Below are 25,395 nucleotides of genomic sequence, written 5' to 3'. Positions count from 1 at the left end.
CCCCCTACCACCCGCCCTCTCCCTGGCCCGTGCCCTCCGGACCCCCGCCCCCCAGATCTCCGCGAGACCCCCGTACCTCGACTACGAACGCTGCCCCCCGAATCCCGCTCCCCGGACTCCCTGATCCCCTGCCGCCCGGCCTCTCCCCCGCCCCACCCTCCGAACCCCAGCCCTCAAGACCCCCGCCCGACCCTCGAGCCCCGCCCACCGGCCCTCCCCTCTCTCCGGCGGGTTCCCGGAGCCCCAGTTCGCAGCGCGCCGCGGCCGCGGGGGCCGCCCGTCTCAAGACCCCGCGACTCGAGCTGCCCGCGCCACTGCCTGAAGGCGCCCTCGACCGCCCCGCGCCATCAGGGATTGGGCCCCCGGCCGCGCTCCCTTGCCGGGCCACCGGGCACGGGGGCGAGCGCCCCGGCCCGCACGTTTGGTCTCGGCCCCGCACCGGCCACCCCTGTGTGCGGCGCCGTCAGGCAGTGGCGCGGGCAGCTTGGGTCGCCGGGTCCTGGGGCGGGCGGCCTCCTCCACAGCGGCGGGGCCGGCGGCCGGGCGGTGGCGATGCTGTGGCCGCGGCTGGCGGCGGCTGAGTGGGCGCCACTGGTCTGGGAGCTGTTGGGCGCCTCGGTGCTGCTCATCGCGGTGCGCTGGCTGGTGCGGCGGCTGGAGAAGCGGCCGCGGGGCCTGGGGCGGAGCGGACCCCCAGCCCCGCCGCCCGGCGTGGCCACGAACTCGGCCTTAGACCCAGGTGAGGCCTGCGCGCTGGTGGGCCCGCGCCCCTCCCGTCGCCGCCCCGGGCCCCCCACCCTTCCCGGGGCCCCCTCCCCTCCCCCGGCCCCCTCCCCTCCCGTCGCCAGGCCCCTCTCCTTTTTTCCCTCCCCGGGTCTCGGCTCCCTTCCTCGCCTTCCCGAATCTGGGGTTCCGGGACAAGACCTAGAGTAAAGTCGGGCGTCTTCAGCGTTCCGACGATGGGAAAGCTGGAAGCTGCCGCGGCTTGTCAGCGCAGTGTTTGTTTGTTTGGGCCCTTCTGCGGGGTCCTGCAGCCTGTGCTCGATTTCTCGGTGGCCTCGCTGTCCTGTGTGTGCCGCGGCAGTGGGCTCACCCGATGCTGCGCGCCCTGCGGGCCTTCGGGATCCTTTCAGGCTTAGTTGGCTCTCTTGCGCCAAAGTCTGGGTTCCTTACGACTCTGAGAGCAGGGTGAGGTTCTAGGAGCAGGCCGTGAAGCTGAAGAGCCCACCGTGGGATGTCAGGGCTAATAGGGCCCAGAGGGGTGACTTCTTTCTCTTGTCCTGGTTTGCAGCTGAGGGGACCGTTCCAGGAAAGCCCAGCTCTGGCTGAGAACGCAGGTGGGAGGCAGAGCCAGCTGGGAAGGCGGGCATGTGGACGCCAGGTCCAGCTGACCCCCATCCCGTTGGCTGCTGCTTGCTTTGCCCTCTCTCATCCCTGTAAGACAGTTTTAACTGGATTTTTTTATTTTGAAGATTTTATTTATTTACTTGTCAGAAAGAGAGAGAGCACAAGCAGGGGGAGCGGCAGGCAGAGGAAAAGCAGACTCCATGCTGAGCAGGGAGCCAGATTCCAGTCAGCATCCCAGGACCCTGAGATCATGACCTGAGCTGAAGGCAGACAATGAATGGACTGAACCACCCAGGCGCACTGTAGTTGGCATCTTGAGTAAATAGCACACTGATTTGTCCGGTTACACAGTCAGTCCTGTTGGACACCAAGACCAGATTCCCTAGATGCTAAAACTGAATGATGTGTGTCTACTGGGCATGGGACTAAGAGATAAGGGTTTAGGGTGTCTTTTTTAAAAATTATTTTTATTAACAAAAAATGTATTATTTGCCCTAGGGGTACAGGTCTGTGAATCATCGGGCTTACTGGAGTGTTTTTTTTTTTTTTTTAAAGATCTTATTTATTTATTTGACATACAGAGATCACAGGTAGGCAGAGAGGCCTTTTTTTTTTTTTATAAAACTTTCCTTTTTAATTTTTAGTTTTCTGTTTTGAAGTCATATTAGATTTATAAAAAATTGGAAAAAGAGTATGACACAAATGCACATGTTAAAAGAAGCTCAACTTTTCCAGCCAATAGTGAAATACAAATTAAACCTAAAATGAGATATTACACCCTTTAAAATGGCTAAAATAAAAATACCACAAATGCTGGTGGAAATGCTGAGAAAACTGGGTGTCTCTTTAATGCTGGTGGAAATAATAAAATTTTAGCCAGTCCAAAATCAGTCTGGCAGTTGCTTAAAAACGTAACTGTGCACTGCTTTCCTGGGCATTTATCTTAGAGAAATGAAAACTTATTTCTACGCAAAAACCCATATGTGCGTGTTTGTAAGTACTTGTAATTGTAGTTTCCAAACACTGGAAGCAGCCCAAATGTCTCCCGAGGGCTGGATGGCTAAAGGGACTGTGGCACATTCATACCTTGGAGCGCTACTCACCGGTGAAGAGGAAGGAGGTGCTGGTTTCTAGGGCATTATGCTGAGTGAAAACAGCCAGTGTGAGAAGATGTGTATTGTATGATTCCATTTATAATAACATTCTTGAAAAATTACAGCGATAGAGAATAAATGAGTGCTTGTCAAGGTTTGGGGACGGGGTGGAGGTTGGTGTGACTGTAAGGGGCAGCAGGAGATCTTTGATATGTTGGAACCATTGAGTGGTTGATTATGAATTTATTTATTTATTTATTTAGATTTTTTTTTTTTAAGATTTTATTTATTTGACAGATCACAAGTAGGCAGAGAGGCAGGCATCAAGAGGGGGGAAGCAGGCTCCTTGCTGAGCAGAGAGCCGGATGCGGGACTTGATCCCAGGACCCTGAGATCATGACCTGAGCTGAAGGCAGAGGATTAACCCACTGAGCCACCCAGGCACCCCTGATTATGAATTTAGACGGTCATGGAATTCCATGCAAAGACAGCAGAGTGTTGCAGGCCGTGGAGAAGCTTGGCCCCTGTCAGCTTCCTGACGCGCTGCAGCGTGTAAGATGTCACCTATGGGGCTGCCGGGAACCGTCCATACTGGTTTTCAACTTGAGTTTATCGGTTTTTCCAAATAAAAAGTTAGATCCAGTGAAGCGTTCCCTTAGACCCCTGATGTTATTATCTTACATCAGCACTGTAAGTGGGACGGCCTGTAAGCATTCCGTATTCACCGTGCGCACCCAACTGGGTTTCCACATTGTCATCTTTGTGCTCAGTCAGGGTTGGGCGGATACTTTGGATTCTAGCCGAAGGGGCAGCAAACCACATCCTGTCAGCCAAACCCAGCCTCTCTTTGTAGAGTCTTACTGGATCCATGGCTGTTCGTGAGTGTTGGAGAGAGCTTCAACCTCAGTCTGCGGCGCTTCACGGAGGTTTGTTGACCCCTGTTCTGGCCTCCGCCTCCCCTTGCTTGTAGCTGCCTTCTGCTGGGGAGGAACCTGGCTTTCCTCAGCCTCTCTCTATCCGGCTACCTGCTGGTTCTTGGAGTTGGCATAGAGTAGCTGCAGAGTTGCCGGCCTGTAGCATGCGTGGCCACACGGTGCTTTTCATTTACTAGGTCAGTTCTCTCCCACCTGTTTGTTTCTAGTTGTAATGCAGTGGAGCTCATTTGTTCTGGTTTGTATTCCACTGGGGGGCCTTCCCCCATTTTTTTTAAAATTAGTTTTTAGTATGTGAAGCAAGCATGTTCCTAAAAGAACATATGAAGTCACACTGTTGCCCTCTCCTGGGCTGGCCCTCAGGACAGTTCCTCTTGTCAGTTTCCACCCTCCACCCCCAACAGTTTCCCAGGCTCATTAGTTTCTGCTTTATTTTTCCTTTTGTACAGTTTTGTATATTGTGTTCCAAATATCAATGACAGTGTGTTAAAACCGTGTCTTTGTTTTTATTTAGATTGACTTTGAGCGGATTCTGTGTTGTGCTAGATTAATAAGCCTGTGTTAGTTGATAACTTAGTAACCAGACCTGACTGTTAAGCATAATTTGTCAGTGTCAAACACAGCAGCACAGGTTTAACGGGTATTATTTTATCTAATTTTCATTGCCACCTAAGAAGTAGAGCTGTTATTGTGTCCGTTTTATAGGTGAGGAAACGGGCTTGGAGTTTGGAAACGGGCTTGGAGTTTGCTTAACTTGTCCAAGGTCACATGGTTAGTATTGTGACGTGCGGTACTCGTTCTGCCTGGTGCTTGCTTGGCTGCAAGGACAGAACCCCCTTCAGACTAGCCCGGGTTAGAAAGGTTAGCTGCGGCGCACAGACACGGGAACGGCATGAAAACTGCTCTTGTAGAAATGGATGTGGCCCTTGTTTATTCCGAGCATCCACACCCCTTGTCCTGACCCGTTGCGCATGGCTTCTCTTTACCCTCTGCCTTTTACATCAGTTTCCTGTCCCTGAGCCACCTCCGTTGCTCCTATGTCCAGGTGCTGCGGGAATCTGCTTAGGTGCGCTCCCTGGGTAGAGTCCTGGGTCAGTAGGCCACCCCCTTCAAGTTCTTTGGCAGCTTTTTAGGGCTGTGCAGTACATTCATTGTTTAAAAAGCTAATATCCCCTTTGCAAATAAGGAACAGCCATTTTTGATACCTTGGAGTTGGGTGGGGGAAGGTGGCATTAAAATTTTTTAAAAAGTGTACAGGGGTATCTGGGAGGTTAGGGTTAGGGTTAAAAAGGAAAGTTTTATTTAAAAAAAAAAAAAAAAAGACACTCCAGGGGCGCCTGGGTGGCTCAATGGGTTAAAGTCTCTGCCTTTGGCTCAGGTCATGATCTCAGGGTCCTGGGATCAATCCTTACATCGGGCTCTCTGCTCAGCAGGGAGCCTGCTTCCTCTCTAGCTGCCTGCTTCTCTGCTTACTTGTGATCTTCGTCTGTCAAATAAATAAGAATATTAAAAAAAAAGTCAGACCATTAACCAACTGAGCCTCCAAGGCATCCCTAGAGTAATTTATTTATTTAAAAATACTTTATTATTTTTATTTTTAATTCGGGGAGAAAGTGAGCACAAGCAGGGGTAGGTGGCAGGCAGAGGGAGAAGCAGACAGGAGAAGCCGGCTCCCTGCTGAGCAAGGAGGCTGATGTGGGACTCCATCCCAGGACCTTGAGATTATGACCTGAGTCAAAGGCAGCCACTTAACCAGCTGAGCCACCCAGACATCCCACCCCCAGAGTAATTTAAAGTTAATCTTGAATGTTCCATCATTTCATCTGACAGTACCTCTTAAAACTTTATACTCCTTGGTTTCATCGATACATTGTGTAATTCTTTCTTCATCCCTTCTAGGAGTTTCTCTTTTTCTTTCCTGTCTTTTAATCCTTTGTATTTATTCCTTGTTATTCCTGGTGTATTATTGGTATTATAATCACCATCCATGTGCTCATGACTCACAGATCTCTTATCCACTCTGAACTTGTAAATCTTGGACTTGAAAATTGAAATGCCCAGTTGGTGGCCATAAGGTGTTTCTGATGCTATAATGCCTAAGTCTCCATCTGTCTATGTCTAGGATTCTCTGTCTCAGGAGGAGTCACTCCTAGGCGTCTGGACTAGAGATCTGGGTGTTATTCTAGGCTGACTGCAGTTCCTCAAACCCCTCCCCATGGCATCTGATACATCCGCCCTTAAGATCTCCAGTTTTTCTAATCTGAGCCCTTGTTTCCAGCCCCGTGACGATAGCCTTGGTCTGTGCCCCCTTATTTCTTACCTTCTTCCCCAATTGTTGCTGACCATGCTTAAACCATGCTTAAACCTGTAATCCCTCGGTTTAACTACTCTTTCTCCAAAGGTATGGATTAAAGCTCTTGCTGTAGCTCAGCCCGCTTCCTGGGTAGCTGTGTAACTTGAGTAAGTTACTTAGTGTCTCTGTGATCCAGGTTCTTCATCTGTAAAATGGGGGTGCATAGTAATTATAACCTGCCACACGGAAAAATCGTAGTGTCTTTACACTAGAGCCAGGCTCTTGGAAAGACCCAAGACACTAAACATTAGCTACTTGTTATTAGTGTCAGCAGAATGACTCCAAGAGTTATCTTTGTGGCTCCCCTGGCTAAATCTTTGGATAGATCCCCTTTATTTGTGGAATAAAGTACAAAATATCTGTAGGCTATATTTCTGGAGTTGGAGTTTTAATGGGTTTTTCATTCACTTTGTTCCGCATTATCCCTTAGCAACAAGTGAGCATGCCTGTTTCCCCAGTACGCTTACTTTCCTAGAATGTTAGTGTGATTGTATCATGGAATAGTACCAGTTCTAACATCCATATCCAGATGAACCAGAAATGGCTTATTCTAATTTTGTTTAGATTATTATCAATTTGGAAACCAAAAACTTCAGAAAGTTCTCATAGAGGGCTTATAGACTAAAAACAATCTGGAGAAACACTGGATTGAAATGAAACTGAAGCCAGCTTTTTGCTACTGCTGTGTTGTTGTTTTTTTTTTTTAAAGATTTTATTTATTTATTTGACAGAGAGAGATCACAAGTAGGCAGAAAAGCAGGCAGAGAGAGAGAGAGAGGGAAGCAGGCTCCCCGCCCAGCAGAGAGCCCGATGCGGGACTCAATCCCAGGACCCTGAGATCATGACCTAAGCCTAAGGCAGTGGCTTATACACTGAGCCACCCAGGCGCCCCTGTTTTGTTTTTTTAATAAGAAAAGAGATGTACTTACAGCCATCACATTGATTTTTGTTGTCTTGTGCCCAGGTGAAATGACGATGGACGCCATCTTGGCGCGACTGAAACTCCTGAATCCCGATGACCTTAGAGAAGAAATTGTGAAAGCCGGATTGAAATGTGGACCCATTACCTCGACCACAAGGTTCATTTTTGAGAAAAAATTGGCTCAGGCTTTATTAGAGCACGGAAGAACACTGCCTTCACATCCTCCTGGCTGCGACACCTCAAGTGCCACTGCTCTGAGCCAAGATGCACAGAAGATGTCGAAGTCTGCTATAGGGAGTCAGGCTGAGCAGGTCGGCTTGTCTGAAGACAGAGATTTTGGTTATAGCGTGGGCTTGAATCCTCCAGAGGAAGATGTCGTGACGTCTAAGACCTGTTCCACGCCCTTCAGTGCCGCCACTGGGGTCAGCGGCCACAAAGCTGTGGCAAGGGCATCTGTGGAGCCGCCTCTGTACTATGGGGTGTGCCCGGCGTACGAGGACACCCCAGCAAGAAATGGTAGCGTAATGAGCACCTGGTGTCTCTTCCGCAGGTGGTTTGTGGGCAGCAGGGGCTGGTGATTGTGAAAATCTCAAACCCCAGAGAAGAAAAGAATTTAATCACCATAATCTCACCACCCCACGTGAACCATGTTAGCATTTTTAGGTAGAACTCTGCTGAATTATTTGTAAATGTATATGTGAATTTTTAAAAATAAAAAAATTGGTTTCTGTGAGACATGCTTCACCTTACAAATGGTTTTGGCTAGCTACCATTTGATTATTTCCCTCCTTCTTTTTTTAAAGATTTTATTTATTCATTTGACAGAGAGAGAGAGAACGAGAGAGGGAACACAAGTAGGGGAAGTGGGAGAGGGAGAAGCAGGCTCCCCGCTGAGCAGGGAGCCCGATGCGGGACTCGATCCCAAGACCCTGGGATCAGGACCTGAGCCAAAGGTAGACACTGAGCCACCCAGGAGTCCCCCCTCCTTTTTTTTTTAATTCAACAGCATCTGAACACCTTTTATGTTAATATAAATGGCTTGCGCAGCTGTAAGTAGTTTTCAGTATCAAAGAATTGCAGTTTTTATTTTTTTTTATTTTTTTATTTTTTTATTTTTAAAGATTTTTTATTTACATATTTGACAGAGAGAGATCACAAGTAGGCAGAGAGGCAGGCAGAGAGAGAGGGAAGCAGGCTTGCTGCTGAGCAGAGAGCCCGATGCGGGACTCGATCCCAGGACCCTGAGATCATGACCCGAGCCGAAGGCAGCGGCTTTAACCACTGAGCCACCCAGGCGCCCCAGAATTGCAGTTTTTAAAACAAATTTTTATTTGAGAGTGTAAATGAGTGAGCCTGTGCAAGCAAATGTGAGCCGGAGTTGGGATAGAGAAAAGGGGAGAAGCAGGCTCTCTGCTGGGCAGGGAGCTAGATGCAGGGCCGTATCTCAGGACCCTGATATCATGACCAGAGTCAAAGTCACATACTTAAATGACTGAACCCAGGCGCTCCATAGTCATAATTTTTAACTTGCTTTTATTACTATTTTTATTTAGAGCATTAATCCAGGAATTTTATTTTTCAGCATGAAATAGTATCCTTAGATATAAAGTTAAACATGTGTACAAAATACGTATTTTTATATTCATGTCCACACATAAGCTTATTAATCATGTTCTTTCACTAGCTAAGGCCATTTTTCCTCAGGATTAAAAATCTGAAATATTGGGGCACCTGGTTATCTCAAGTCAGTGGAGTATACAACTATTGATCTTGGGTTTGGGGAGTTTGAGACCCATGTTGGGTGTAAGCTTACTTAAAAATAAAATCTTTGGGTGCCTGGGCGGCTCAGTGGGTTAAAGCCTCTGCCTTCGGCTCAGGTCGTAATCCCAAGGTCCTGGGATCGAATCCCGCATTGGGTTCTCTGCTCAGCAGGGAGCCTGCTTCTCCCTCTGCCTGCCTCTCCCTCTGCTTGTGCTCTCTCTTTGTCAAATAAATAAAATCTTAAAAGAGAAAATAAAAGATTAAAAAATGGAAAGGCAGATGCCTAGGCCACTGACCCACCCAGGTGCCCCTAAAAAAATCTTGAAGAAAAAAATCTGAAATATTAATATGAGAGAAAAATCAGACAACTGGGTAACAGTTGTTTATTAGGAAACCCATGGTCTGAACCATGGCACTGAACTAAGTGACAGTGCCTCTGGTTACTCCTAATTTTCCTGTTACTTTTCCCGTGCAGAAAGGATTCATGTTTATGAAGATAGAAAGGAAGCATTGCAAGCTGTCAAAATGATCAAAGGATCTCGATTTAAAGCTTTTTCGAGTAGAGAAGATGCTGAGAAATTTGCTAGAGGAATTTGTGATTATTTCCCTTCTCCAAGCAAAGCATCTTCACCCCTTTCTCCTGTGAAAACAGCATCGGTCTTCAGCAGTGGTGGAGTGAAAGGTAAGTCATGTGGCGGCTCATTTCTGGCTGTTACTGTCCTTGGGGCCCAGGTGTTCTGTGTCTTCCCCACATGGTTTTCTCCTTTGAGAGAAGTCTGATTTGCACGGAAGGAGAGAGCTAAGGCCCAAGCCGTGGAGGACGGGTCAGTTGCCTGGTCTGAGAAGGACCCTGAGGAGAGAGGCAGCGGGGCACTGAGTGGGCCAGGCGTCTGCTCCAGGGCCTGAAGCTGGCAAGGCCAAGGGGGAAGCAGCAGAAGGATCACGGTTGGTCCTTTTGTTGGGCTCCTTTTGTTCCGTCTCTCCTTGCTGCCCGTGGGACTTGGGCTTTGTTAGATGCTGAGACTGCCATTTCCCAGCCGAAGCTCCACCTGCTTCCAGGGATGGGCCACCTGCTCTGATCCAGACAGTCTGCAGAAGTTGAGCTCACCTGCATAGCCTATCTAGTCTGAGATCTGACTTTACCCACTCTGGCTGGGAACCAGGGTCTTGTGAGAGGCCTTTTCCGTCAGCACCGTGCGGTACTCCAGTAGCCTCCAACTTTCGCCTAGTATCCATCTTGTCCCCTCCAGGAGCTCACAGGTGTCCTGTTTCCCAGGCCGCCTGGGACTCCCGGGGAAGGCTCCTTCTCCTTGTGGACATAGGCCTCCAGTCGAAGGCCCCATCTGCTACTTTCCCCTCTTCCTAACTTGGCCTGACACAGGTGCCTCTTAGAGGGGAACTGGGTGGTGTTGAACAGTTTGTGCAGATACCCCTCCAGAGACTGTTTCAGACACTCCCAGGTGGTTGTAATCAAACAACAACAAAAATCACTTGGCCCACTCTGCCTCTGTGGGAGTGTTCCATGTGCTCGGAAGTTCTTATGTGGGTGTGGCCGCTGTGCCGTCTTCCGTCCTCACAAAGCCTTTTGCAGCTAGAGTCCAGTCAGGTCCTTCTGTGCTTGGGCTCGTGGCATAGTGACACTTGTGCAATGTTGCTGGCTGGGACGTGTGCCCCTCGGCTGTTCATGCGAACTGGTTCCTTCTTGTTACTCCCAACTAGGTTTTCAGCTTCCGTGGGAGAGATTTTCATTGCCCTCTGTATAGCATACGGGGCGATGAGAAAATGTTTGTGAAATTCAACATTCTTAAATTCTGTCTCTTAATGACAGATGCTGTGTACTCCTCAGAGTCAGAAACTATCAACAGAGAACGAGCAAACAGTTACAAAACCCCCCGTACTCAAGATCTCACCGCCAAACTCCGAAAAGCTGTGGAGAAGGGGGAAGAAGACCTCTTTTCGGACCTGACCTGGAGTAACCCCCGGTACCTGATCGGCTCCGGGGACAATCCGACCATCGTACAGGTAAGCCTGTTCCAAGGGCTCTTCCGTCGATCAGCCGCGGCCGACAGAAACGATGCTCAGAACGTGCACTTTTCTTTCAGGAAGGGTGTAGGTACAACGTCATGCATGTCGCTGCCAAAGAGAACCAGGCTTCTATCTGCCAGCTGACCCTGGAGACCCTGGAGAACCCCGAGTTTATGCGGCTCATGTACCCCGACGACGAGCCGCATATGCTGCAGCAGCGCATCTGCTACATTGTGGACCTGTACCTGAACACGCCTGACAAAGCGGTGAGTGGGCCCTGCTGACGTCCTCGCCGGTTGTGGCTGTCCCATGTGAGCGTCTGCTGCATCCTGCGGCGTGCGGACGGGAGGTGCACGGCGATGGAGCTCGGCTAGCTTAGGAAGGGGTGGGCGACATCCACTCACACGCGAGAGTCCTTCCCACCCACCCACCCCCCACCGAACAGGGTGGCCGGAGTCCCATCTGTGTGCGAGGACAGGTCCCTCCCGGCCTTCTTCCAGAGTGGCCTGAGCTGGGCTTTGATGGGAGGATGAGCCAGTGTCAAAACCTAAAGAAAGAGGGAAATAAAGGGGTTTTGGTACTTTTTATTCTAGGTATCTACATACTACCTTTTTTTTTTCATTTAATAATAGGAATATTTCCTGTAGAGTTAAAATTTTCAAAGGGTTGTTTTTCTTGTTTGTTTTTTTTTTTTTAAGATTTTATTTATTTGACAGAGAGAGAGGAGGAAGCAGGCTCCCCGCTGAGCAGAGAGCCCGATGCGGGGCTCGATCCCATGACCCTGGGACCATGACCTGAGCTGAAGGCAGAGGCTTTAACCCACTGAGCCACCCAGGCGCCCCTCAAAGGGTTGTTTTTTAATGGTGCACACACGCTTACATAAAAATTCCTCAAACAGAAGCATTTTACGTATTTATATAAGACAGAACCCAGTGATAGCTTAGAGCCAAGGATTGTAAGCTCTAAGGAAACCTAGGAGTTTGAAAAACTGTGGTTGGCAGGAGAGGGAGTAACACAAGCATGTTGGAGTGGGGCGTTACTGTTTCATGACAACGTGTTGAATGTGACACATTGAACTCCAGAATTGCAAAGCAAGACTAACTTATTTATTTATCTGTTTGACAGAGACACAGCAAGAGAGGGAACACAAGCAGGGGGAGTGGGAGAGGGAGAAGCAGGCTTCGCACTGAGCAGGGAGCCCAATGTGGGGTTCGATCCTAGGACCCTGGGATGATGACCCGAGCCGAAGGCAGACGCTTAAGGACTGAGCCACCTGGGCACCAAGCAAAGATAACTTTTTTTCTTTTTAAGGATTTTATTTATTTATTTATTTGACAGACAGAGATTACAACTAGGCAGAGAGAGAAGAGGAAGCAGGCTCCCTGCTGAGCAGAAAGCCTCATGTGGGGCTCGATCCCAGGACTCTGAGAGCATGACCTGAGCTGAAGTCAGAGGCTTTAACCCACTGAGCCACCCAGGCGCCCCAAGATAACTTTTAAATCAACAAGAGAGAAAAGGGGGAATAAAGATAAATTTGGCCAAGATAGTAGAATTATGGAAGGAAGTAAAGGAAAACAATGATTATATGAAAGCAGTAGTAAGTGTAAAAACAAAGGAGCGAGGGGCGCCTGGGTGGCTCAGTGGGTTAAAGCCTCTGCCTTCGGCTCAGGTCATGGTCTCAGGGTCTTGGGATCGAGCCCCGCATCGGGCTCTCTGTTCAAGTGGGGAGCCTGCTTCCTCCTCTCTCTCTGCCTGCTTCTCTGCCTACTTGTGATCTCTGTCTGTCAAATAAATAAATAAAAATCTTTAAAAAAAACAAAGGAGCGAAATCAGAGTTATGTCCGTTAAAACGAAGGGTGAACACACTCAGGAAGGAAGGATTCCTGACTGTATTAGTACCGTCAGGAAGTGTGACTTGGAAAATATGAGAAACACAGTTTTCCCTGATGTCTGTGCAGTATTCACAGAAAATGTGCAGATGCACATGCACGGGGAACACTTAATACCTTCCTGGGTGTTACAGGTCGTCTATGACCATAACTCACAAAGAGTAGGAATAAGTTCAGTTCTTGGCCACAAACGTGTTGAGAAGGCACGGGCACAACAGACCAGCACGGTGAGCAGCAGGGCTGCGCCAGCCTGCAGCATCAGAAAACCCCAACCAGGCTGTCTGTGAGGGAACGGCAGTTTCCGGCAGGGGTGAGGAGAGAGGTTGCAGTCAGGTTTGCACATTTGGAAGCAGGTTAGAGATGGGTGTTCTGTGGCGTGAAAAAGAGCAGTGGCCGGAAGGGACAGTGGTGTTGAGGTCCCTTTGAGGTTGGATGCTCTGAATGAGTGAGAACATTGACCCTGATCTGCAGTGACCATTGTCCTCCCACCGCCGCAGGCCTGGCAGTGGAGGTCAGGCTATTAGAGCTTGGGCCCCAGAGCTGGAGTTGTCTCAGGTAGACTGTGAATCAAAGTCGTGACTTGGAGAATGCACCAGGGCACATCTAGCAAAGGACAGCCCATTTTTGTAAATAAAGCTTTATGGGAACACAGCACTGCTCATTCTAAATGTTCGATTTTTGGCCCTCAGTTGAGAAGGTTTGCCAAGCTGGACAAAAGGGCGGGATGCAGTTAGGGCTGCTGTAAGCAGGCACCCAGACTTTTTCAGGTTCACATGGGCAGTGTATGAAATGGTGAGATGATCTAGAGGGTGTGGAGCAGGGGATGGGTGCTGCGTTGAGGTTACTTGCTCACACAAGATCGGTCGGGTCACCTGGAGGGGGACGGACAAGCTGGCAGTTTGAGTGCAGGAAGCAAGGTCCATGAGGAGTCTTGGCAACCTGGACGAGAAACTAAGGGGATGGCAGGTGTACAGCATGTGGAGGGCGGAGACACCTCCCAGGGACTTCAGAGCTGGCATCTGCCGTCCTTTGTAATCACAGGTGGACTGCATGGCCGTTTTTCTAGCTCTGGTAGACGTGAATGGGTTCTGTTTTGGCTGTGCTGCATTTGAGCCTGTGGTCATTCAAGTGAGGGGACCCAGAAGTGATTTGCTCTATAGCTCTTGGTCACAGGATACTGTTACATGAAGGCCCACGGATGTTACACTTAAGGCCTTAGTTGAAGGTATCTGGGGAGGGGTGCCACTAAGGGCAAGTGAGAGCAGTGACAAGCATCCCGGGGGTCAGGAGTGGAGGGTTTCATTTACTAGGTATTAGCCGCTAGAGAGAGTTTTCTTTGGGTACAGACCGTGTTCATAGACTGTTTTATTTTGGCTGCTGCTTCCATTTGTTTATCTCACCTTTTTTTTTAAGATTATATTTATTTATTTAGAAACAGCACAAGTGAGGGAAGGACAGAGAGAGAGGGAGAGAGAAACTCCAGCAGACTCCGTGCTGAGTGCAGAGTCTGACTTGGGCTCAGTCTGACCACCCTGAGATCATCATCTGAACGGAAATTACGAGTCAGGCACTTGACTGACTGAGCCACCCAGGTGCCCCGTTTATTTCATCTTTTGAGCATTGATTATATAACACTGTACCGGGCCCTGAATTGTTAAAGCCGCCGTTTACTGAGCAGGTATCTTGCCCTTGCTCATTTACAAACTCCCCCTGGGCCTGGGCCCCGCAGCGCTGGCAACAGTAACTGGGGCGCCGGGTTGGCCTCAAGCCCTGGCTTAGAGTGGGCACGTGCTGACGCGCTGGTCATTCCTCAGAGAGAGTAACAGTGTCTTTTTATGGTCTTTGGATTTTGAAGGTTTTTGTTTGTTCTGCTAAATACCTGTTTTTATCGTAAAGAACCTTATGAAACAAACAAATAAGAAATACTCTTTCTCTGTACCTTTCTCAGGGCTATGACACGCCGTTGCACTTTGCTTGTAAGTTTGGGAATGCAGATGTGGTCAACGTGCTTTCTTCACACCCTTTGATTGTAAAAAATCCAAGGAATAAGTATGATAAAACTCCCGAAGATGTAAGTATCTATTAAAATGCTGTTTCTGTAGTGTTAGGCATGAAAATATGTGAACTCGTAGTCTTGTTCATAGCTACTGTAAAGTCACAGTACTGACTGTATGAACGTGTTTGCCTCACGGGCACATCTTAGAGCCATGATTACTGAGTAAAACGTACTGTGAAGATGACGCTTCTGTAGAATCAGGAGGGAGTAAAGTGTCCATATTTCCTGATTTTATTTTCCGGAAACTGGTGGTCATTTGTTCTCAGCAGCCCATGGGTTTTTTATCAGGTTCTCTCTGTGCATACCTCGGTTGACCAGGGAGTCAGGGAATGGAGGAGGACGTGGTGGTGAGGATGGTGGTGGTGATGGTGGTGGTGAGGATGGTCAGTGTGGTCGTGATGGTGATGATGGTGATGGTGCTGCTGCTGCTGATGGTAGTTGTGGCGGTGGTGATGAAGGTGCTGATGGGGAAGGTGGTGGTGGTGAAGCTGGTGAGGGTGGTGGTCGTGAGGAGGCTGGTGGTGCTGAAAGCAGCTGACATGTGCTTAGCTCATTCCATACCAGGTGCTGTCCTAAGCCCCTCCCAGTTGTTTTCACCTGACCCACACAAGTCTTGTGAGGACTGGTACTGGCAGTTGAGCAAAATGTGTTCTAGAGAGGGCAGAGAGAGGTACATCTTTTGGGGGTTGGGGAGGTGGACCTGACAAGAGCTAGGTGGGCAGTCTTGTTCTGTGCACTGGAGCTATTGGCTTGCTGACCTGGACCAGCCACCCCTTTGAGATGGAATCTGTAAGGGCTCCAAGCTGGTAGTGAACGCCACCTTTGTAGTAGCTGTGGCTTCCTAGTGCTCATGTTCTGGAGAACCTTCAGAGTACACATAAGCAAAAAGAGAGAAAATTCACCATTCGACAACTCAGAAATTACTGTTATTTTTCATGTGTCTGACTCAACTTTTTGTGTGCATGAGTACGTGTGTTTTTTCAATATATTTGTCACTTGTTAAGGGGCATTCTTAAAGCATTTGCCATTTGTCACAGTCAGTTACACATTTAAAAAAATAAGTTGCGCTGCTGGACAGGACACAGTAGAGTTGTTTTCTCTCACAGGCTAGCAGGAGATGGCAATTTTGTGGCTCCTTCCTTTTTTGAGGGGTACTGGTTTTTTATTCTAGCAAAAATGTCCTTGTTGCTACAGTTCTCTAAGGGGGATAGTTGACTCCTGTAGTAGCAAGAGGAAAACACTGTGTGGCATGCTAAATAGGAATTCTGCTATAATCAAGCCAGACAACAGCCACGGACAGGCCCAGACGGGGAGCTCTTGCTGCTAAACATTAGCGGCCTGTCGGCCTTTCTCTGCCCTGACCGATTGTGCCTCTCCAGGCAGAAGACTGGAGTGTGTACTTGAGCACGAAGAAAGACAAGTAAAGTTCACCCACAGAGTTTGTTCTCGTCCTGACCCCTTCAGCATTCACAGAACCTTCTGTAAGAAAGACCGTTTTGTTCAGTGCTTGTCTTCTGATTGTGGGCTTCACGAGGTTTTCAGCATTAGGACGCAGTCCTTGCTTTGTTAGTTTTAAAAGTTGCTTTTATAAAATTATTTTAGTGAGAAATTAAGATACAGACGATTCACATACTGTGGCTTTTTAAAACAGGTGATTTGTGAAAGAAGCAGAAATAAGTCTGTGGAACTGAAGGAGCGCATTAGAGAGTACTTAAAGGGTAAGGTGGGGCCGGGCGCGTGGATGGTGAGGACCGCCGGTGGGAGGGCCCTGGACTGCTTGAGCCTGGCCTTACGTGGCGGGCGCAAGCTCCCCTCAGGGTGGCAGCCCTTCTCAGGGTGATCTGCTCCTGAACCCCCAGCTCGCACGCCACTTGTCATATAATCCCTCCTCAGAAGCCTTGACCGTCCCTGGGAGATGTCAGGTTGTCTGTCATCAGACTGTTGCTCACGGCATCACCCCATGATCTCTGCAGGGATCCCACATGGCGGGTCCCTCTGGTCCCCGAGCGCAGCCTGCACATCACCAGGGCAGAGGGTGGAAGGAGCCCTTTGGTCTGGCGTTGGCTTGGCTCGTCAGCAGCCGCCTTTGGTGCCATGGCCTGTCTCTCCTTTCGCAGTTCTTAGGCCCCCCACTCCTGCTAATCTTGTTGATACACAGAGTATGTGGGACTAAAGAAGGGTGTCTGCTGCTCCCCTTCCTCCCTTCCTTTCAGTCCTCCAGTGGAGGAAGAATGTGGGGCTAGTTCAGTGGGTCTGGCAGAAACTGGCCCCTCGCCCGGAGGCTCTGGCTCGGAGCTTCTGCACTCTTCATCACTGATCGCTTGCAAAGCCCCTGGTGTTCCTCAGTGATGGTGATGCAGCTGCTGAGGCAGGGCCCCGCCCAAGCAGACGCCTTACCTGGGTTGTCTCCTCCTTCCAGGCCACTACTACGTACCGCTCTTGAGAGCCGAGGACACCTCGTCTCCTGTGATTGGGGAGTTGTGGTCTTCAGACCAGACGACTGAGACCTCTCATATCGGGCATGGGGGAGGCGGCCCCAGAGACCCTGTTCTAACCTTGCGAGCCTTTGCGGGGCCCCTGAGCCCATCCAAGGTGAGCTACTGTAGAAGCTTCTGGGAGTCAGCTCCTGGCTCTCCCCACCAGGAGTGTTGGGTATTCTGGACCGGGGCTCATGGAACCCCTGTGTCTGGTGACGGGGCTTGAGGACATCTGCGGGAGGGACAGGAATGCCTTGACCTGTGCTTTGCTGGTGAGCCGGCGTGAACGTGGTGGTGAGCCCATGCTTTAGAGAAGCCTAGTTTACTTGGGCAGCTGCCCGTCATCGCCTGGCCCTTCTGTCCGTATCACGACCCTTCTCAAACCACGTGCCAGTCGAGCCGGGCTGTCCACTCCCGGAATTGGGGGGATGTATGGTCACTGGGAAGCCGCAGTGTGCCGACTGTGAAGTTCACCTTCAGGGCTGAGGTATTTCACAGGCTGTGTGTTGTCTTTCTCATTAGAGATTTTAAAGGGGCGCCTGGGCAGTGTGGTTGGTGGAACGTGTGACTCGATCTCAGGGTTGTGAGTTTGAGCCCCACGGTGGGTGTGGAGATAACCCAAAAATAAAATCTTAAAAACAAAATAAATGCATAACAGGAGATCTACTGTATTAATAACATTTAAGAATAATTATTTTATTTTTAAAAATTATTTGAGAGCAAGAGAGCAGGGGTAGAGGGAGAATCCCAAACAGACTCCCCACTGAGCAAGGAGCCTGACACAGGCCTGGGTCCCAAACCTCGAGACCATGACCTGAGCCGAAACCAAGAGTCAGATGCTTTACCAGCTGTGCCACCCGCGCGCCAGTGTTGATAATTGTAAATAACTAGTTACTTGCAGTTACGGAAATGTCTCCAAAAACAGGTCTTATCAGGTAGGTTAGATTCAGTTTCGTAAAACAAAACTCTGAGTGACTTAAAAATGTAAACACTCATTTTCCTCTTGTGTGTTGGGAAAGTGACGAGGCTCTCAGTGTGGCAGCTCTGACCCTCACAGCCCAGCCTGGGCCCCTTGGAGGGAGGTGGTGGAGCCTTGCCAGAGCCCCTCAGTGCTGCTGTCCTCATGTGGCCCTGCGGTCTGTCTAGCTGTCACACAGGAGGGCACGTTGCCCAGGGTGTGAGGACAAGGAAGGGTGCCGGGAGGCACTCGGCAGGCTCTGTGGTGCTGGTGCTTCCCGTGACTTGCGGGCATAGCACAGCTCAGGACGTTTTCTCCTCAGGCAGAAGATTTTCGCAAGCTCTGGAAAACGCCACCTCGAGAGAAAGCAGGCTTCTTTCACAATGTCAGGAAGACGGATCCAGAAAGAGGCATGGAGAGGGTGGGAAGGTACTGGCTGGCTTAGCACGGAGGGAGCGGAGCTGAGTGGCAGTGTCGTTTTGTATGTTGCATGCTTCTGTGTTGGCCGAAGACAGAAAGTTCCAGCTGCAAAATAGTCATTCCTGGGACGTGCTCATGGGGTTGGAGTGGGGGGATGTGAAGCGTTTCCCCTGTGGTCTGACTCCTGCAGACATCGCACACGCTGTGCAGAGGTGTCTGCCAGCGGTCCCTCTCCAGGCAGAGACTCATGGCAGCGTTTTGCATGATGGCCATAAGGGGGGTGTCGCCTTGGCAGTAGAGCAGGAAATAAAACACAAGAGGTGCTGTGGCCAGAAGCTACTTCTGAATTGTTTTAAAACTTTGTCTCAAAATATACACGTAATTTCAGATTCCCAGCTTAAGCTTTTGTGCCTAAACTAGAATCCTCTCCAACTTTATACAGTTGTTTTAAGGAAATAGGAAGGCCATTCTGTTTATGGGGATTCATGTCTGACCTGTTGCCTCTGTAGCGTGTGGTGTGAGTGGGGTGGCTGCGGCCCCCTTCTCTCACCATGACTTCAGTGCGCTCAGTGTGGCGGCCCATGTCTGAAACCTTGTTAGTCTGGCCCTGCTTGAGAAAACAGAAAGTACTATTTTAGCCCACATTTACGATATGATCAGAGTCACAGCCAAGACTCCAGGCACTGCTTGGCCCTCCCGGCACGGAGTGGCTGTTATCTGTGTGGTCCGTTCCGTGTTTTCCGACTGATGCATTGTCTTACTCTTTCAGGGAGCTGGCTCGCGAGCTGGGGTACCCCTGGGTCGAATACTGGGACTTTCTGGGCTGTTTTGTTGATCTGTCTTCCCAGGAGGGTCTGCAAAAGCTAGAAGAATATCTCAGTCACCAGGAGGCAGGCAAAAAGTCCCCACAAGACTCGGGAGAAAATGAGGCCTGTCATCAGGAGAACCTCTCTGCCTTTGGTAAGGACACACAGAGGTCTGTGGGTTCTCGAGACCTGGCCCCTGCCCTGTGGCCGCACACCAGTAAGCGTGTCCGCGTGGAGAGCCAGTGCCTGCTACTTCTGTCAGCTGCTCGTGTTCTCGGCCCCTGGTGTCCTAGCAAGTCAGGCGGGAGGTACCAGCCACTGTCATGTGCCACACATGCCTGCCCTTGACCTTGGCCTCCTTCTCATTTTCCTGCCTTTGAAGGTGGGGGCCTGGACGCTGCTGTTTCCCTGTGCAGGGTCCTGCTGGGCTTTTCCCAAGGGCGGCACAGGCTCTGCCTGGGAGTCCGAGCGGGTGGCTCTGAAGGAGAGGCCGTTGGCTGCTGGTCCTGGGGATTTGTGGCTGCACCGTGTGATCTCTTCGCGGACTGTGTCACCCACGCCTCTGAGGAGCTGCTCTCTCTCCCTTGTAGGCCGTGCTGGCAAGTGCAGCAATTCCATCTCTGTGAGGGCGTTTCTGGATGAAGACGACGACTTGAGCTTGGAAGAGATTAAAAATCGACAGAACACGGCTCGAAACAACACCCAGCCCACAGTTAGCACTTTTGGGGACTCGAAGTGTGACATCCTTCCCTTGGAGCAGGAGACCAGCCTTATAGAAGCGTCCACCCTGACCAGTCCCCACGGCAGCAGGAATGGGTTCTGTGGCCCCCTGAGCAGCAGCAGGACCCCGGGCAGGAAGAGGCTGGAGGCCCCAGGCGCCGGGGAAGCTCTCATCCCGCCGGTTTCTGGCTTGACGGTTGAGTTCGATAAACTGCAGTTGCAAGACCTAGGAAGTAATTTTCCTAAGACATCAAATAAAAACAGGAAAAGTAGAGACAAGAAGAGCTTCACATCAAGAACGGATGCAGTCGAGAATGACTTGTTAGAGCCGCCTGCTGCTGACACACTTAGAGATAACCAAACCAGGACAGAGAGCGAAATGTCAGCCAAAATGGCTAAAATACGTCTGGGTCCTGACACTCCTGTGCCCGAGGTTCAGCAGAACTGTGGTTCCATGTCCTCGGAGCCCTCAGGGGTGCCCACTACGAAGGAGCTCTTCCTTTTTGGGTATGAGTTGGGGGTGTGTGCGTGCGTGAGGCCGTGGGAGTGAATGTGGGAGCGCGCCTGACGTTGAGGCAGGCCGTGGGAGTGGACGTGAGCTCACGTGGCACCGTCCTAGTTTTCTTAAACCTTTTCTCTGCCCACAACCTGGTTGGACTTGCTTTTCTGGCTCCCATCTCTTGCATGAGTGTGTAGCTCCTGGTGCTGTGTTGCCATCTTCCAGGTTGGCGGGACACGCGTTTTCCTTTCCAGCCAGCCTCACGCCTCGCTCTGCTCCCTGGGGAAGTAGTCCTCCCCAGAACAACTGGAACTGTACCAAGAACTCGTTATGTTTTAGGAAGAAAGCCCATCCTGGAGTAATCTCAGCCTCCCAGGGCACAGGCCTTCTGGGTCAGCCTTCTGGTCGGTGACCCTGGAGGTGGAGATACTCAGTATTGGGTCCATCACGCCCCCTGTGGGACAGTGCCTTCTGTCTGCCAGTGTGGCCTCTGTCGCCGCACAGCCCACATCGTGGCCCTGATAGCTGGGTCCGGTGGTGGCAGGAACGGACCAGCAGCTCCTGGCCTTTGCTCGCCCTCTGCTCCTGTCCTAGGCTCTTGAGTAGTGGCGTTGGAAGTCTTTTTAATCACGAATGCTTCCGCTTTCTCTTTCCTTTTTTTCTGCCCTGTAGAGAGGAGCCGTCAAAACTGGATCGAGATGTTTTGGCCGCTCTGGAGTGTACAGAAGTGGACCCTCAGCGGTACCCGGCCGTGCACAGATGGAGGAGTGCTGTCCTGCGCTACTCCCCCGCTGACAGACAGAGGTCAGTGGGCCTGCAGGGTGACCTGTGTTACATAGGGCTCGCTGGTAGCTGGCTTCTGGGCTGTCCACTGGTGACTCAGTAAGTTCACGGAGTGCTTTGTTCGGAGCGCTGCTTGGCCAGGCTGACAGGCGGCTCCCAACGGGGCTGCGGCTGGCAGACCCCGCGCAGACGTGTGTGTGGTTCGGTGGGAAGCGGGGGATGCTGCTGACCAGGTCGGGGAGCAGGTTGGAAGCAGCCGGGAGCCGTGGTTGGGGGAGCAGGTTGGAAGCAGCCGGGAGCCGTGGTTGGGGCCACACGGGACTTGTGTGGAAAGTCCTATGTTCTGTGAATCTTTGGGGCTCGTGGTCCTGAGGTTTGCAGCACCCGTTCTGGAGCCGGGTGGTCCCCCGGGGCTTGGGACAGGGCCCATATCACCCGTCGGTGCTGACAGCGCTTTCTTGGTTTCCTCAGTTGGCCAAGCCCTGCGCTGAAAGGGAAGCTGGAGTCTCAGCAGCTGGATGTTGGTTGTCCCCACAGCTGCAGCCCCAGGAGAAGCCCTGGGAAGCCCGGGCCCGCATCCCACTCCCCAGGCTTGGGCAGCCCTGGGCGCTACAGCCCCGCGCATGGGAGCCACCTCCGCAGAATGGCGCACCTGGCGCAGCTCACGGCCTTGTAAGGCCGGAGCAAGCTGCTGGGCGGCTCGTTGTCTTCTTTGTTTTTAAAGGAAGAAGGGTAAAGTGTTTATTGCTAAAACTTAACAAAAAGAATATATTCTGATTAATTTATTAGTTCTCATTTTGAGAGTAAAAGTTTTTTAGAAAATGCAAATGTTTTGTATAAAATTTAGTTTTCTGGGGTTTGGGGAGAAGTTGATGGAAGCAAATCCAGTTACAAACTTTCTGAGAATTGTCAGTGTGTAACAGTGTGGTCTTGAGCTACCGTGGGCAAGCGGAAGACGCCGTTCCCATCATGTGTGTGCCAGAAGCCCGGGTGAGTGCCAGAGCCGGGGCTGCCAGTCCCCCGTTCTTACAGCAAAGATGAATTTCGTGCCATCTTCCTTTTCTGGGAAGGGTCTCTGACTTTTTCGTTCCTGATAGAAGTCTTTTGTTTTGCCACTTGGTCCCAGTGGCTTAGACCGATCGATAAGGTGCGTGTGTGGGGGCAAACAAACGTGAAGATGACTTAGACTTGCAAGTTTGGCTCATCACAAACATTTAAACTAGTGACCAGAAGATAAAACCAGCTTTTCTCTGGGACTAAATTCTCTGGTCTGTGGGAGTCCCGGGAGTGGTCCCCGCACTTGATGGAGCAGCAGCTCTAAGGAACCTGCGCTGCCAGTCACTTGGTTTCGTTGCGGGGTTGTGCCAATAAAGTGATCTTTAAGTTCTCCGGGTTTGAAATTTATTGCATATATCCAGATTCACTTCCACTGGATTTCCTTTACAAAAGAGTGTTGCATTTTAGTATAGAAACTAGAGATTTGAGTCCCAGTCAGTAACCTTGCTCCAATTATTTTAACTTCCCCATGGTCATGACCTTCTGGGGGTCTGCCTGGAGCATGGGGGTCATCTTAGAACCACTGCCGTGATTGATAACCCAAAACTCCACACCTGAATTACATCTCTCCGGTATACGTGACTGCTCACGCACTGGGGGTGCTCTGTGAATATTTCCAGTGTTTGATCCAAAATGGAAAACTCTACCAATTTTTGCTAAATCCAGTGCCTTTTGTAAATCACTTTTTATTCTCCTGAAACTTGCTTTATGAGAATATACAGGGATACTAAGTAGGCGTGAGATTTTGTTGTTGTTGTTGTTATTAGAATTCTGAATTGGAACTTGTGTTTAAAAAAAAAAGTTTATTTCTTTCATCTGCTAACAAAAGACAGGTCAGGAATATTGGAATCAAGATTTGGATTTTAAAACTTAAAAGGTGGTTATACAGGGTGTTTTTACTTGTGTAACGATCTGGATGTAACATAGAAAAATACATTCTATTCTGAAAGTCAGTGGCATTTATAAAAGGCATCTTTGTTCTCAAAAGAAATTAGAATACAGATAGTACATTCACAGCAATGATCTGTTTTCTGTAAAATCCTGTTACGCATATGTTGTAAATATTAGGATGGAAATTAAAAGTGTTTCTGTCCAAATTTTGCAGACCGTGTTTCTTATTTTCTGAAGGTTTGGGTTATCTTTGCCTGTTTGTCCATTTGTTTATATAAGGTGGCCCTGGCCCCAGTTAATGCATTTTTAAACTACTTAATGAAATAAGTTATTATTAAAACCATGTGGTAATAATTCTAATCTTTCAGAAAAAACTTCTTGTGGACGCCTAGGCAAAGTGCTGTTTTTAGTAAAATCTTAGATAGTGTTGTAATGAAACAATACGTTAATCTGATAGTGGTGAATGCTGTTTTGCGGCCCCTTTCATACTTAACATGGTCTTTTTTTTTTTTTTTTTTTTTTTTGACAGAGAGAGAGGTCACAAGTAGGCAGAGAGGCAGGCAGAGAGAGAGGGAGAAACAGGCTCGCCACTGAGCAGAGAGCCCGATGTGGGGCTCGATCCCAGGACCCTGAGATCATGACCTGAGCTGAAGGCAGAGACTTAAACCACTGAGCCACCCAGGTGCCCCTTAACATGGTCTTGAAAGATAACTTTCAGTTAAGCTAGCACAAATTTTATAATTGCCCTCAGAAATGAAAAACCTTTCTTGTGATGTTAACAACCGGTGTGTAACTTTTTTAGTTCCAAAGAGGTGATGGGGACCCCTCTGCCACAGTGGGGTGGTGCTGTGGTGCCAGGCACAAGGGACACAGAAAAGTCCTCTGGTCATTGACTGGGGATAGCCACCACCAGGGTGTTACAGAATGAGTATTCTGTATTCAGAGGGCAGAAAGGGACTAAGGAAAGGGCCACGCCACTCCAGCTTGGGAGGTGGCAGGTCTAGTAAGCAGTAGACTTTACATACGAGGGCTCATCTTGGGCGGCCAGATGAATAGATTCCTGCACCCACCGTCCTCCTCATCCGGAGAGTGTATGTGGAAGCCCTTCCTGGCTGAGCCCCACCTCACCATCTCAAGGCCATGTCCTTGCAGTAGCCACTGGGACGGGACAGGTGAGCGGAGTGCACATCCAGGGATGGGAGGCCGTGACGAGCTACCAGTCAATTGGCAGTCACGTCTTTCTGAAGACCTTCCTCCCGAACAGCAGGGACCACAGACAAATCCTCTTGACTAATTCTGGGATGGTTCCAGCAACTTTCAGAGCCTTCAGAGGGAGCGGTGGTCTGTGGGATTACCACCTCGACAGGCTGTGACTTCGGATGTCATCGCTCACTGCGCCATGGCCCTGAATTGGGTCTCCTTGCTGGGCTCTTCAAGGCATGCACTTTTCTTGTCTGACACTGACGTTTTGCATTTGTGCACAAAACCTATAAGGATTTTCTGGTTTGCAGACAGCACTTAGTTCCTTTCCTGTCTCAGAAGAAAATATTTTGGAATAAATAGCACAACAAAATAGGAACCGGCTGCTCTCTGTTCCCACTGTCGGAAGTTCCAGTTCCCTCATGTTACACAGGTTCCTGATTTGCAGGCTTCATTTTGGCCAAACTTAGGACACTGTTGCTGACCCAAGTCTTCAGTCACCTGTCCCACCTCAGACGAGCTTCCATCTTGGTATCGGGCCCCTGTGACCCAGGCCAGCGCCCACCTCTTGCTCCTTGGCTGCATCCCCCCAGGTGGACTCATTTTCAGTTTCCAAAATGCTGCCCTGCTTCTCAGGATCAAGTGAAATGGCTCCGTAAAGGCAGAGCTGAAGTGGCTCAGTCGTTAAGCCTCTGCCTTTAGCTCAGTCACGATCTCAGGGTCCTGGGATTGAGTCCTGCATGGGGCTCCCTGCTCAGCAGCAAGTCTGCTTCTCCCTTTGCCCCTCACCCCATTCGTGTTTTCTCTCAAAAGAAAAAAAAAAAAGTAAAGAAAAAGGCAGATCTGAAGATGGTAGAGACAACTCTGCAAACCCCTTGAGGGAAGGGAGTTGGGGACCTGCCACCTCCACCTTCAGGCATTTGGGTCCAAGGGTCCAGGTCTCAGGCTTGGTGGGACATGTGGCCCTTTCTTTCCTGGGCCTCCTCCACTCCTGTGGTCAGAGGTGTGGTGCCTGTTACTTCTGTGCTTTGAGAAGTTGGCACAGCACCTGGCTTGTCAAAACAGTTTCTAGAAAGTGCATGGCGGGTGCCTGTGGAAAACCACTTCTCTAGCTTGCTGTCCTGGGTTTGGGCCTCAGCCCCTGGTGGGCAGATGCCCGGCAAAGCCGTCAACCCTGAGACCACAAAATACATTTACAATCACGAC

General features: G+C 50.0%; 1 protein-coding gene across 1 annotated transcript; it reads left to right on the top strand.

The window, feature by feature from the left end:
• Positions 1–502: 502 nt before the first annotated feature.
• ANKLE2 (ankyrin repeat and LEM domain containing 2) lies at positions 503–23,191 on the top strand. Its single transcript, XM_046025556.1, has 13 exons — positions 503–739; positions 6,691–7,164; positions 8,885–9,091; positions 10,238–10,431; positions 10,512–10,700; positions 14,272–14,394; positions 16,031–16,097; positions 16,799–16,971; positions 18,137–18,243; positions 19,004–19,194; positions 19,631–20,267; positions 20,932–21,063; positions 21,514–23,191. The coding sequence occupies exons 1-13, from the start codon at positions 553–555 to the stop codon at positions 21,716–21,718; spliced, it is 2,886 nt and encodes a 961-aa protein (XP_045881512.1). The 5' UTR covers positions 503–552; the 3' UTR covers positions 21,719–23,191.
• The last annotated feature ends 2,204 nt before the right edge of the window (positions 23,192–25,395 follow it).

The sequence above is a fragment of the Meles meles genome, chromosome 12, assembly GCF_922984935.1.
Source record: "Meles meles chromosome 12, mMelMel3.1 paternal haplotype, whole genome shotgun sequence".
NCBI classification, from domain to species: Eukaryota; Metazoa; Chordata; class Mammalia; order Carnivora; family Mustelidae; genus Meles; species Meles meles.
The sequence above is the reverse complement of the archived record's forward strand: the minus strand, read 5'-3'. Positions and strand labels throughout refer to the sequence as shown.

Excerpts from the sequence above, each read along its gene's own strand:
- ANKLE2 (XM_046025556.1), top strand. The coding sequence starts at position 553 with ATGCTGTGGCCGCGGCTGGCGGCGGCTGAGTGGGCGCCACTGGTCTGG. Across the intron at positions 16,972-18,136 it reads GGCCCCTGAGCCCATCCAAG|GCAGAAGATTTTCGCAAGCT; the intron begins GTGAGCTACTGT and ends TTTTCTCCTCAG. Across the intron at positions 19,195-19,630 it reads GGAGAACCTCTCTGCCTTTG|GCCGTGCTGGCAAGTGCAGC; the intron begins GTAAGGACACAC and ends TCTCCCTTGTAG.